The 13104-nt window shown below is 47.5% G+C and overlaps 1 protein-coding gene across 1 annotated transcript in view; it reads left to right on the forward strand.

The window, feature by feature from the left end:
• LOC138353943 (mucin-2-like) overlaps positions 1 to 7089 on the forward strand; it is a 56387-nt gene extending 49298 nt beyond the window's left edge. The window contains exons 2-4 of the mRNA XM_069307375.1: positions 424 to 2333; positions 3361 to 5274; positions 6925 to 7089. Of these exons, the coding sequence (XP_069163476.1) occupies positions 424 to 2333; positions 3361 to 5274; positions 6925 to 7089 (3989 nt within the window). The remainder of the gene's footprint in view (positions 1 to 423; positions 2334 to 3360; positions 5275 to 6924) is intronic.
• Positions 7090 to 13104: the final 6015 nt, after the last annotated feature.

Below are 13104 nucleotides of genomic sequence, written 5' to 3' on the forward strand. Positions count from 1 at the left end.
ACCACACTTATGGCACCACACTTATGGCACCACACTTATGGCACCACACTTATGGCACCACACTTATGGCACCACACTTGTGGCACCACACTTATGGCACCAAACTGGGTGGCCATTCATGTGAAAATAGTCACAAAAGCAATATTTACAACAGAAAAAGTAAATTCTACATCAGACACCTTCAGAGATGACATCTCTTTACACCTGACACAGCTGACACTCCCTCACACCTGGCTCCTACAGCTGACACTCCCTCACACCTGGCTCTTACAGCTGACACTCCCTCACACCTGGCTCTTACAGCTGACACTCCCTCACACCTAGCTCTTACAGCTGACACTCCCTCACACCTGGCTCTTACAGCTGACACTCCCTCACACCTGGCTCTTACAGCTGACACTCTCTCACACCTGGCTCTTACAGCTGACTCTCCTTCACACCTGGCTCTTACAGCTGACACTCCCTCACACCTGGCTCCTACAGCTGACACTCCCTCACACCTGGCTTTTACAGCTGACACTCCCTCACACCTGGCTCTTACAGCTGACACTCCCTCACACCTGGCTCTTACAGCTGACACTCCCTCACACCTGGCTCCTACAGCTGACACTCCCTCACACCTGGCTCTTACAGCTGACACTCCTTCACACCTGGCTCTTACAGCTGACACTCCCTCACACCTGGCTCTTACAGCTGACTCTCCCTCACACCTGGCTCTTACAGCTGACACTCCCTCACACCTGGCTCTTATAGCTGACACTCCCTCACACCTGGCTCTTACAGCTGACTCTCCCTCACACCTGGCTCTTTCAGCTGACACTCCTTCACACCTGGCTCTTATAGCTGACACTCCCTCACACCTGGCTCTTTCAGCTGACACTCCTTCACACCTGGCTCTTATAGCTGACACTCCCTCACACCTGGCTCTTACAGCTGACACTCCTTCACACCTGGCTCTTACAGCTGACTCTCCCTCACACCTGGCTCTTTCAGCTGACACTCCTTCACACCTGGCTCTTATAGCTGACACTCCCTCACACCTGGCTCTTTCAGCTGACACTCCTTCACACCTGGCTCTTATAGCTGACACTCCCTCAAACCTGGCTCTTACAGCTGACTCTCCCTCACACCTGGCTCTTTCAGCTGACACTCCTTCACACCTGGCTCTTACAGCTGACACTCCCTCACACCTGGCTCTTACAGCTGACACTCCTTCACACCTGGCTCTTACAGCTGACACTCCCTCACACCTGGCTCTTACAGCTGACACTCCCTCACACCTGGCTCCTACAGCTGACACTCCCTCACACCTGGCTCTTACAGCTGACACTCCTTCACACCTGGCTCTTACAGCTGACACTCCCTCACACCTGGCTCTTACAGCTGACTCTCCCTCACACCTGGCTCTTACAGCTGACACTCCCTCACACCTGGCTCTTATAGCTGACACTCCCTCACACCTGGCTCTTACAGCTGACTCTCCCTCACACCTGGCTCTTTCAGCTGACACTCCTTCACACCTGGCTCTTATAGCTGACACTCCCTCACACCTGGCTCTTTCAGCTGACACTCCTTCACACCTGGCTCTTATAGCTGACACTCCCTCACACCTGGCTCTTACAGCTGACACTCCTTCACACCTGGCTCTTACAGCTGACTCTCCCTCACACCTGGCTCTTTCAGCTGACACTCCTTCACACCTGGCTCTTATAGCTGACACTCCCTCACACCTGGCTCTTTCAGCTGACACTCCTTCACACCTGGCTCTTATAGCTGACACTCCCTCACACCTGGCTCTTACAGCTGACTCTCACTCACACCTGGCTCTTTCAGCTGACACTCCTTCACACCTGGCTCTTACAGCTGACACTCCCTCACACCTGGCTCTTACAGCTGACACTCCTTCACACCTGGCTCTTACAGCTGACACTCCCTCACACCTGGCTCTTACAGCTGACACTCCCTCACACCTGGCTCCTACAGCTGACACTCCCTCACACCTGGCTCTTACAGCTGACACTCCTTCGCACCTGGCTCTTACAGCTGACACTCCCTCACACCTGGCTCTTACAGCTGACTCTCCCTCACACCTGGCTCTTACAGCTGACACTCCCTCACACCTGGCTCTTATAGCTGACACTCCCTCACACCTGGCTCTTACAGCTGACTCTCCCTCACACCTGGCTCTTTCAGCTGACACTCCTTCACACCTGGCTCTTATAGCTGACACTCCCTCACACCTGGCTCTTTCAGCTGACACTCCTTCACACCTGGCTCTAATAGCTGACACTCCCTCACACCTGGCTCTTACAGCTGACACTCCTTCACACCTGGCTCTTACAGCTGACTCTCCCTCACACCTGGCTTTCAGCTGACACTCCTTCACACCTGGCTCTTATAGCTGACACTCCCTCACACCTGGCTCTTTCAGCTGACACTCCTTCACACCTGGCTCTTATGGCTGACACTCCCTCACACCTGGCTCTTACAGCTGACTCTCCCTCACACCTGGCTCTTTCAGCTGACACTCCTTCACACCTGGCTCTTACAGCTGACACTCCCTCACACCTGGCTCTTTCAGCTGACACTCCTTCACACCTGGCTCTTACGCTGACACTCCCTCACACCTGGCTCTTACAGATGATACTCCCTCACACCTGGGTCTTACAGCTGACACTCCCTCACACCCGGCTCTTACAGCTGACTCTCCCTCACACCTGGCTCTTACAGCTGATACTCCCTCACACCTGGCACTTACAGCTGACACTCCTTCACACCTGGCTCTTACAGCTGATACTCCCTCACACCTGGCTCTTACAGCTGACTCTCCCTCACACCTGGCTCTTTCAGCTGACACTCCTTCACACCTGGCTCTTATAGCTGACACTCCCTCACACCTGGCTCTTTCAGCTGACACTCCTTCACACCTGGCTCTTACAGCTGACACTCCTTCACACCTGGCTCTTACAGCTGACACTCCCTCACACCTGGCTCTTACAGCTGACACTCTCTCACACCTGGCTCTTACAGCTGACTCTCCTTCACACCTGGCTCTTACAGCTGACACTCCCTCACACCTGGCTCCTACAGCTGACACTCCCTCACACCTGGCTTTTACAGCTGACACTCCCTCACACCTGGTTCTTACAACTGACACTCCCTCACACCTGGCTCTTACAGCTGACACTCCCTCACACCTGGCTCCTACAGCTGACACTCCCTCACACCTGGCTCTTACAGCTGACACTCCTTCACACCTGGCTCTTACAGCTGACACTCCCTCACACCTGGCTCTTACAGCTGACTCTCCCTCACACCTGGCTCTTACAGCTGACACTCCCTCACACCTGGCTCTTATAGCTGACACTCCCTAGCTCACACCTGGCTCTTACAGCTGACTCTCCCTCACACCTGGCTCTTTCAGCTGACACTCCTTCACACCTGGCTCTTATAGCTGACACTCCCTCACACCTGGCTCTTACAGCTGACACTCCTTCACACCTGGCTCTTATAGCTGACACTCCCTCACACCTGGCTCTTTCAGCTGACATTCCTTCACACCTGGCTCTTATAGCTGACACTCCCTCACACCTGACTCTTTCAGCTGACACTCCTTCACACCTGGCTCTTATAGCTGACACTCCCTCACACCTGGCTCTTACAGCTGACTCTCCCTCACACCTGGCTCTTTCAGCTGACACTCCTTCACACCTGGCTCTTACAGCTGACACTCCCTCACACCTGGCTCTTACAGCTGACACTCCTTCACACCTGGCTCTTACAGCTGACACTCCCTCACACCTGGCTCTTACAGCTGACACTCCCTCACACCTGGCTCCTACAGCTGACACTCCCTCACACCTGGCTCTTACAGCTGACACTCCTTCACACCTGGCTCTTACAGCTGACACTCCCTCACACCTGGCTCTTACAGCTGACTCTCCCTCACACCTGGCTCTTACAGCTGACACTCCCTCACACCTGGCTCTTATAGCTGACACTCCCTCACACCTGGCTCTTACAGCTGACTCTCCCTCACACCTGGCTCTTTCAGCTGACACTCCTTCACACCTGGCTCTTATAGCTGACACTCCCTCACACCTGGCTCTTTCAGCTGACACTCCTTCACACCTGGCTCTTATAGCTGACACTCCCTCACACCTGGCTCTTACAGCTGACACTCCTTCACACCTGGCTCTTACAGCTGACTCTCCCTCACACCTGGCTCTTTCAGCTGACACTCCCTCACACCTGGCTCTTACAGCTGACACTCCCTCACACCTGGCTCTTTCAGCTGACACTCCTTCACACCTGGCTCTTATAGCTGACACTCCCTCACACCTGGCTCTTACAGCTGACTCTCACTCACACCTGGCTCTTTCAGCTGACACTCCTTCACACCTGGCTCTTACAGCTGACACTCCCTCACACCTGGCTCTTACAGCTGACACTCCTTCACACCTGGCTCTTACAGCTGACACTCCCTCACACCTGGCTCTTACAGCTGACACTCCCTCACACCTGGCTCCTACAGCTGACACTCCCTCACACCTGGCTCTTACAGCTGACACTCCTTCACACCTGGCTCTTACAGCTGACACTCCCTCACACCTGGCTCTTACAGCTGACTCTCCCTCACACCTGGCTCTTACAGCTGACACTCCCTCACACCTGGCTCTTATAGCTGACACTCCCTCACACCTGGCTCTTACAGCTGACTCTCCCTCACACCTGGCTCTTTCAGCTGACACTCCTTCACACCTGGCTCTTATAGCTGACACTCCCTCACACCTGGCTCTTTCAGCTGACACTCCTTCACACCTGGCTCTAATAGCTGACACTCCCTCACACCTGGCTCTTACAGCTGACACTCCTTCACACCTGGCTCTTACAGCTGACTCTCCCTCACACCTGGCTCTTTCAGCTGACACTCCTTCACACCTGGCTCTTATAGCTGACACTCCCTCACACCTGGCTCTTTCAGCTGACACTCCTTCACACCTGGCTCTTATAGCTGACACTCCCTCACACCTGGCTCTTACAGCTGACTCTCCCTCACACCTGGCTCTTTCAGCTGACACTCCTTCACACCTGGCTCTTACAGCAGACACTCCCTCACACCTGGCTCTTTCAGCTGACACTCCTTCACACCTGGCTCTTACAGCAGACACTCCCTCACACCTGGCTCTTACAGCTGACACTCCTTCACACCTGGCTCTTACGCTGACACTCCCTCACACCTGGCTCTTACAGATGATACTCCCTCACACCTGGGTCTTACAGCTGACACTCCCTCACACCCGGCTCTTACAGCTGACTCTCCCTCACACCTGGCTCTTTCAGCTGACACTCCTTCACACCTGGCTCTTACAGCTGATACTCCCTCACACCTGGCACTTACAGCTGACACTCCCTCACACCTGGCTCTTACAGCTGACTCTCCCTCACACCTGGCTCTTTCAGCTGACACTCCTTCACACCAGGCTCTTACAGCTGACACTCCTTCACACCTGGCTCTTATAGCTGACACTCCCTCACACCTGGCTCTTTCAGCTGACACTCCTTCACACCTGGCTCTTACAGCTGACACTCCTTCACACCTGGCTCTTACAGCTGACACTCCCTCACACCTGGCTCTTACAGCTGATACTCCCTCACACCTGGCTCTTACAGCTGACACTCCCTCACACCTGGCTCTTACAGCTGACTCTCCCTCACACCTGGCTCTTACAGCTGATACTCCCTCACACCTGGCACTTACAGCTGACACTCCTTCACACCTGGCTCTTACAGCTGATACTCCCTCACACCTGGCACTTACAGCTGACTCTCCCTCACAAGTGACATAATGGCTGGTGAAAACATCACAACAATAAGAGAGATCACAGACTTCTGCGATCAGCATCTATAATTTACAACATTCAGGCTTCACTTAAATACAAAGTCGTCTCTGAATCACTTAACATAAAATCGAAGACAAATACATAATTAATTGGGACGTGAACTTGAAACATTGACAGAGTAAAATTATTCCCAATCAAATAGTTTGACAATTTTGACAATGATTTGAAGTCCACTTGGCATAGTAGCCAATTAACAGTGGTCACTATACAGTGAGCTCCAAACAGTTCATGGTTCCTATACTGCTTAGAGAGGGATCAGTACATAATAGTCCACATAGGTCCATATAATAGTGTTGTGGCAAAGAAATTAATGTTTGGCCATCTGAGCTGCCCACTGACACTCCAGGCTCGAAACCTCGGGGTTCGAAGCCTCGGTTCCTCCCAAAATACCAAGCCATGTGAAGCCCGTAAAGCCATAGTAGCCCTCAACATGGCGTCTCGATAGGCAGAGAATTTGTTTACTCTCTATGAAGTCTTTTGGAGGTTATATGGTCAAGCGGAAAATTAATATAAAAATAGTTTTTTAACATTCACACCAATTTTCTCATTAGATCAGGTGATGCTTGTCAGTGTAGATGTTGCCAGGAGTGGCCGCGAGTCTGCCTGGAGCGTTGGTGAGGACTCTGCGGTCAGCAGAGTCAGAGAGTCCAAGGAGAGTCACTGTATTGAAGCAGACAGCAGTGGAGGCTGTGCCATCTTACGCCATTCATATATCAGTCTCCATAGTCGGGATTCTTTGCTTGCGAACCTGAAAATTAGATTATTATTATTATTATCATTATTATTATTTTGGTGGCCTACTCATTACAGGATTATAATATTATAATTTTATATTATAGGATTATAATAATAATATATCAAAAGAAACTTTTGCACAATCAAAAAGTACCAATATTTTCCTTTATTGTCTGCCTAGAAACAGTCACATTCTTTTATTAGACATTCTTATATTTTATTTTGATAAAAGTAGAGGTTAATTTCATAGTAACAGATATTTAAATACAACTTAAATATAAAACAGATAGTTAAATATATCATAAAAAATATAAGATTAGAGGAAACTGGAGGCGGGGAGTTGGTGCAAGGGTTCGAACTCCAGTTTATACTGCACCCAAACATTGACGTATGTGTCCACCCAACACGTGACACTCTCCTGCCATCCCACGTCTGCTCTGTTACTCGCTAATTGCTCACAAAAATCGACAATCCTGTTTCCGAAACAGTATTTACCTAGGTCTTTTTTGTCTGATTCTAATCTGATCGAAATTATATTCAGCGTTTCGTGTTCCATTTTGTGTTGATATTGAACATTCACGTAACGTGCGGACGATGAGTCACGTGGCTGAAGATATGATGATAAGACCACACACCAGAAGATGAAGAGACGACGACGTCTCGTCGTCACAGGCGACGTGATAATGGTCCATCCCTGGAAACACAAACCGAAACTGTCTCTATTTTCCGCTTGTTACAACTTGAAATAAAGTTGTTACATCTTGGCTTAATGTGTTTATGACGTATTATAACGTTGTTACAACTTGCTATATTGGTTGTTATATCTGGTTAGGAGGTGTTAAAACTTGTTCGAACGTTGTACCAACGTCGTAGTTTCGGTGTGTGTTTGGCGGGATATGACGGACCGAAACGTCGTCGTCTCATCTTGTGGTGTGGTCATCATTCACTTAACATTCCTCCATCTCCCTTGTTGTGTAACCATCATTCATGTCCTCCCTTACTTTTGCCTTTCTTCAGAACCTAAATAATGCTCTTCTTAATCCCTCTCTATAAAGCTTCTTTTTCCTGGAATTAAGTTTATATAATTCTTTGTTCAAGCTTCAGGGGAATTTATTTAAATTTTATACATCGGTGACCAAAAATGGGCCTTAATAGGGCCATATCAGAGCAAGATACAGATGAAGAACAGCATTTGATCATTAGAAGTGAAGTTGTACCGCCTCTTGATATGTATCCCTCTTAATATGTATCCTAGTTTCCTTATTCTCAATCTTTTTAAGGCCACAGGGGTTTTCCAGCGAATCTCGCCAGATCCAGACAAGCAATTGCGTCTCCCGTTCCTACGCGGTCAAGACCATCAGAGCCCTTATGGACTAGGTCTTTGCTCTACATTAATTTAGACTTGGATCCCCCCAGATCAAAGTGGAACAATGACCGTCCGATACAAGCAACCTTGTTACCATCGTGGACACAAAAGCTTATCTCTTCCCCCGGGGCTCTAGAGGATATCTTGCATTACGAGAAGTCCAGAAATGCCGCTCCCGTACACCCTGTGCTGGGTTAAATACGTCCCAGTTGTTGAGGGCGCCAAGCACAGCTGAGGAGGCTTGCAGGGCCCAACCCAAAGTTGGTACGCGTTTTGTCGACACTCCCTCAATCCTTCAACCCAAAGCCAGAACCCAATTTTGTAATCTTGTCAATACGTGGCGGGTGCTGGTATTAAGCTCTGAGCCAAGGGGTTTAAATTTCCCAATTGCGTAACTAGTAATTACTACCGCAAAATATATACTACGGCAAGATAGTCAGGGGAACGTAGGCGCCGCTCGAACGGGGGTCAGAAAGAAAAAATGTATTCAGGACGTCCTGTAAGCTACTTCCACTCACCTCTTCTAAGAACACTTACGACGCAGAACATGTCGGAGTTAAATGAGGTGCGCCACATTCACTGACAGATAAGCAGTGTGTTGCAAACTAAAATTCCAACAATACCGTGACTATGAGAGCGCCCTCCTCCGATAATTGATGTTATTATAAGGCAACGACATACTGTTAATGAGTCTGTGTGTGTTTGAGTCAGTGTGTGAGTCAATGTTTGTGTGTGTGCGTGCTGGTCAATGTGTGTGAGTAAATGTGTGGGAGAGCCACTGTACTCACCTATTTTTCCTTGCGGGGGTTGAACTTTGGTTCTTTGGTCCCGCCTCTCAACTGTCGATCAACTGGTGTACAGGTTCCTGAGCCTACTGGGCTCTATCATATCTACATTTGAAACTGTGTATGGAGTCAGCCTCCACCACATCCCTTCCTAGTGCATTCCATTTATTAACTACTCTGACACTGAAAAAATTATTTCTAACGTCTCTGTGGCTCATCTGGGTACTAAGTTTCCACCTGTGTCCCCTTGTTTGTGTCCCACCCGTGCTGAAGAGTTTGTCGTTGTCCACCCTGTCAATTCCACTGAGAATTTTGTAGGTGGTTATCATGTCTCCCCGTACTCTTCTGTTTTCCAGGGATGTGAGGTTCAGCTCCTTTAGCCTTTCCTCGTAGCTCATTCCTCTCAGTTCCGGGACGAGCCTGGTGGCATACCGCTGAATCTTCTCTAACTTCGTCTTGTGTTTAACTCCAGGCTGGTGCTGCATACTCCAGGATTGGTCTTACATTAGTGGTATACAGGGTCCTGAACGCTTCCTTACACGAGTTTCTAAAGGCAGTTCTTATGTTGGCCAGTCTAGCATATGCCGCTGATGATATTTTATACCATATGTGATATAACACATACCATATTGCCATACCACATACCATACCACTATTTTATACCATAGTGATATACCACACTAAACTGTGGCATAGTGTGTGTTTGTAGAAGGGTGAAGACTGTGGTACAGATTGTGTACAACCGTGAAAACTATAGGTATAGTGTGTGTAGAAGGGTGAAGACTGTGGTATAGTGTGTGTAGAAGGGTGAAGACTGTGGTATAGTGTGTGTAGAAGGGTGAAGACTGTGGTATAGTGTGTGTAGAAGGGTGAAGACTGTGGTATAGTGTGTGTAGAAGGGTGAAGACTGTGGTATGGTGTGTGTAGAAGGGTGAAGACTGTGGTATAGTGTGTGTAGAAGGGTGAAGACTGTGGTATAGTGTGTGTAGAAGGGTGAAGACTGTGGTATAGTGTGTGTAGAAGGGTGAAGACTGTGGTATAGTGTGTGTAGAAGGGTGAAGACTGTGGTATGGTGTGTGTAGAAGGGTGAAGACTGTGGTACAGTTTGTGTAGAACTGTGAAAACTATAGGTATAGTGTGTGTAGAAGGGTGAAGACTGAGGTATAGTGTGTGTAGAAGGGTGAAGACTGAGGTATAGTGTGTGTAGAAGGGTGAAGACTGAGGTATAGTGTGTGTAGAAGGGTGAAGACTGAGGTATAGTGTGTGTAGAAGGGTGAAAACTATAGGTATAGTGTGTGTAGAAGGGTGAAGACTCTTTATCCTATTAAAGAAAAATAGAAGGGTGACAACTTCGTCAAGGTTAAACCAGGAGTCCCAGCAGAGGCAAGCAAGTCTCCCATCAGAGGGAGACTTGCCGCACTGTAGGGCAGGATGTTGTGTTTATGGTGTCCGCTGATCCTTGGTGCTGTCGCGAGCCATTTGTTTTGTATGTTTGACTATTGGTGGGTATAGTGTGTGTGTGTAGAAGGGTGAAGACTGAGTACAGTGTGTGCAGAAGGGTGAACACTGTAGATATAGTGTAAGTAGACGCGTGAAGACTCTTGTATAGTGTGTGTGTGTGTGTGTGGAAGGGTGAAATGTGTCGTGTAGGGTAAAAGAGTGAAGTCTGTTTTATTCAGTCTCCACCCTTTTTACAATGTGTAGTTCTGTTTCATGTAAGGAACCTGTTCATTGTACTACGTTTAGAATCTGCTTCTTATAACATGTATAGAACCTGCCTCTTATATCATGTATAGAACCTGCCTCGTATACTATGTATAGAATCTGCCTCTTATACCATGTATACAACCTGTCCTTTATACCATGTATAGAACCTGCCTCATGTAACCTGCTTTTATAACATATCGCGGTCTTATAGCTGAGAAAATAATTTTTATCTGTACGATATTTGGAGAGCAAATGTTGCTTTATATATTAAACCTAAAACCCGTATTTATACTATTTGTTAATGTTGGTGAAGTTTGTTTTATTAAATTTAAAACAGCTGAGTAAGATTACATTAAAATATAAAATGAACAGTTCTGTCAAATTGGTATAAGAATGGTTAGGCCTTGCACAGAATTCCAACCCTTGCACAGAAGCCCTCCAGAATTTCTTTACTGAAGGTCAACATTGTTCCAAATGGATAATTAAAACCGGAACTGAACTCAGAAAGTATCAGATTTTTCATTTGTACCAAGAGAGACAACAACAGCACTTTTCTGCACCGTAGGAGATTACACCCTTTCCAATTTTAATCCCTCACTTTCCACCCAAGAAGCAAATTAGAGATCAGCCCAAGCCTCGTTTTGAGGCAAAGCTCAACGCCTTAAGCCATATTGATGCTCTGTCCACAGAGCATTCTCTCTCTCAAATCATATACACTGATGGCTCCCTTCACCGCCCCACGGGCGCAGCTGGAAGTGCAGTTGTCCTGACAATGGGCGATAACTTATATTTTGAGTGAGGAGTCCGTATAAACAATTTAAAACAATACCCTTCAGACCGTCTATCCTTGCTTCTTGCACTGAAATGTGTGCAAGTCTCCAAACTTGATACATTAATTGTAAGTGACTCTTTATCATCCTTAATTGCTCTCAATTCTTTAAGACATAACTGTAACATGCTCGTTCTGAAGATAGACACAAATACATCAAAATTATTAATGATGGAAACAGAGTCCATTTCATGTGGACTCCATCTAATGTTAGCCTCCGAATGCATGATAGAGCTAATGAGTTAGCCAAAGAATCTACCTTTAAAGGAGAAATTGAGTATAACCTTGGATTGTCAATGAGCAATCTCAGAGCAGAGTACACCAAGAACTTCAACAAAATCTTGTAGATCTGAGGCAAAGTGAGATCGACACCAGTAATTCCATCATGCATCATAATACTATCATGCAAGAGGAGCCACATATCTATTTATCATCCAATAAAATCAGCAAACTTCTAGATGTTACTAATGCTCGGCTTAGACTCGGTTACAAGTATCTTTGGGAATTCTCATTATCTGCTGATGAAGACCTGACCAAATGTAAACTGTGTCAACAAAATTATCCGCACACCCTCCGTCACTATGTGATGGAGTGCGAAAAGATACGTGAATTCAGAGACAACTTTATAAAAAAAAATCTAGAGATGTGTAAATATTTAATTCAAAATGATCTGCTACCAGAAATCTTAGCCAAATATCCCCAGTTTGCTAACTGTAGGTAGTAACTAAGTGATTGTAACCTATCCACCGCTGCCCACTGGATGGGGGGCGGTGTGCAGGACAAACATATCAATTGTGACACCAGCTCTCCACATATGTCAGTTGCTTAATTAATTTAGAAACTGTACTTGTGGTCGATCTCGAACCCATTTATTATGTGACGACTTATATTGAATTTTGTAACTAGCTCATCAAGAGCTTAGCCAAATGAATTGGCGGAATGCAATCTTTGAAGTTAAATCTTCATTAAGGTAGAAATACAGAGCAGTATGTCAGTCGTACTCGTTATATGTATTAACGAGTAAGTATATGTATTATATGTATCGTACTTCTTCTGTTTCTCTAAGTCTCATTCAGGAGATACGGCGTTGTTTCCTTCGGAAGGTTGACGCTGTATAAGCCATTAGTATGCAAGCCGTGTTCTAGTTAAGGTAGAAGCGACGTTTAGGAACACGAGAGAGATACATGATGCCCTCGTGGGGGTCTGAGATGTGTTACTGTCCTATATTACTCGAGGTTTGGATTATTATTAGCAGTGTAGCGTGAGCCCCCAAGCTCACATCTCACGCTAGAAACTTGCCCTCAAGCTCAAGAGTAAACTGCTATTCTAAACTCAAGCGTGAATGAGGACATCAGAGCTTTTGTGGTGAGTCAGTGCTTGTGTTGTGAGGTGAGTCGCTGCTTGTGTGGTGAGTGTGGTTGGTGATGGTATGAGTGAGGTGTAGCAACAATCAGGACGGGATGCAAGGGCCACCTGACTCCACACTCTCCCTGCTCAGGACGTGACACAGCCTTTCACCAGTGTGTGTGTGGGGGAGACAACATATTCTCAAGGTCTCTCACTCTGCCTCCTGTCTTGGCCTTCCTTACTGGTAACCTCTCACGCCCTAGACCGTCACCTGTTGATGGACAGCGGGTCTATCCTGTTGATGGACAGCGGGTCTATCCTGTTGATGGACAGCGGGTCTATCCTGTTGATGGACAGCGGGTCTATCCTGTTGATGGACAGCGGGTCTATCCTGTTGATGGACAGCGGGTCTATCCTGTTGATGGACAGCGG

The sequence above is a fragment of the Procambarus clarkii genome, chromosome 60 (assembly GCF_040958095.1).
Source record: "Procambarus clarkii isolate CNS0578487 chromosome 60, FALCON_Pclarkii_2.0, whole genome shotgun sequence".
NCBI classification, from domain to species: domain Eukaryota; kingdom Metazoa; phylum Arthropoda; class Malacostraca; order Decapoda; family Cambaridae; genus Procambarus; species Procambarus clarkii.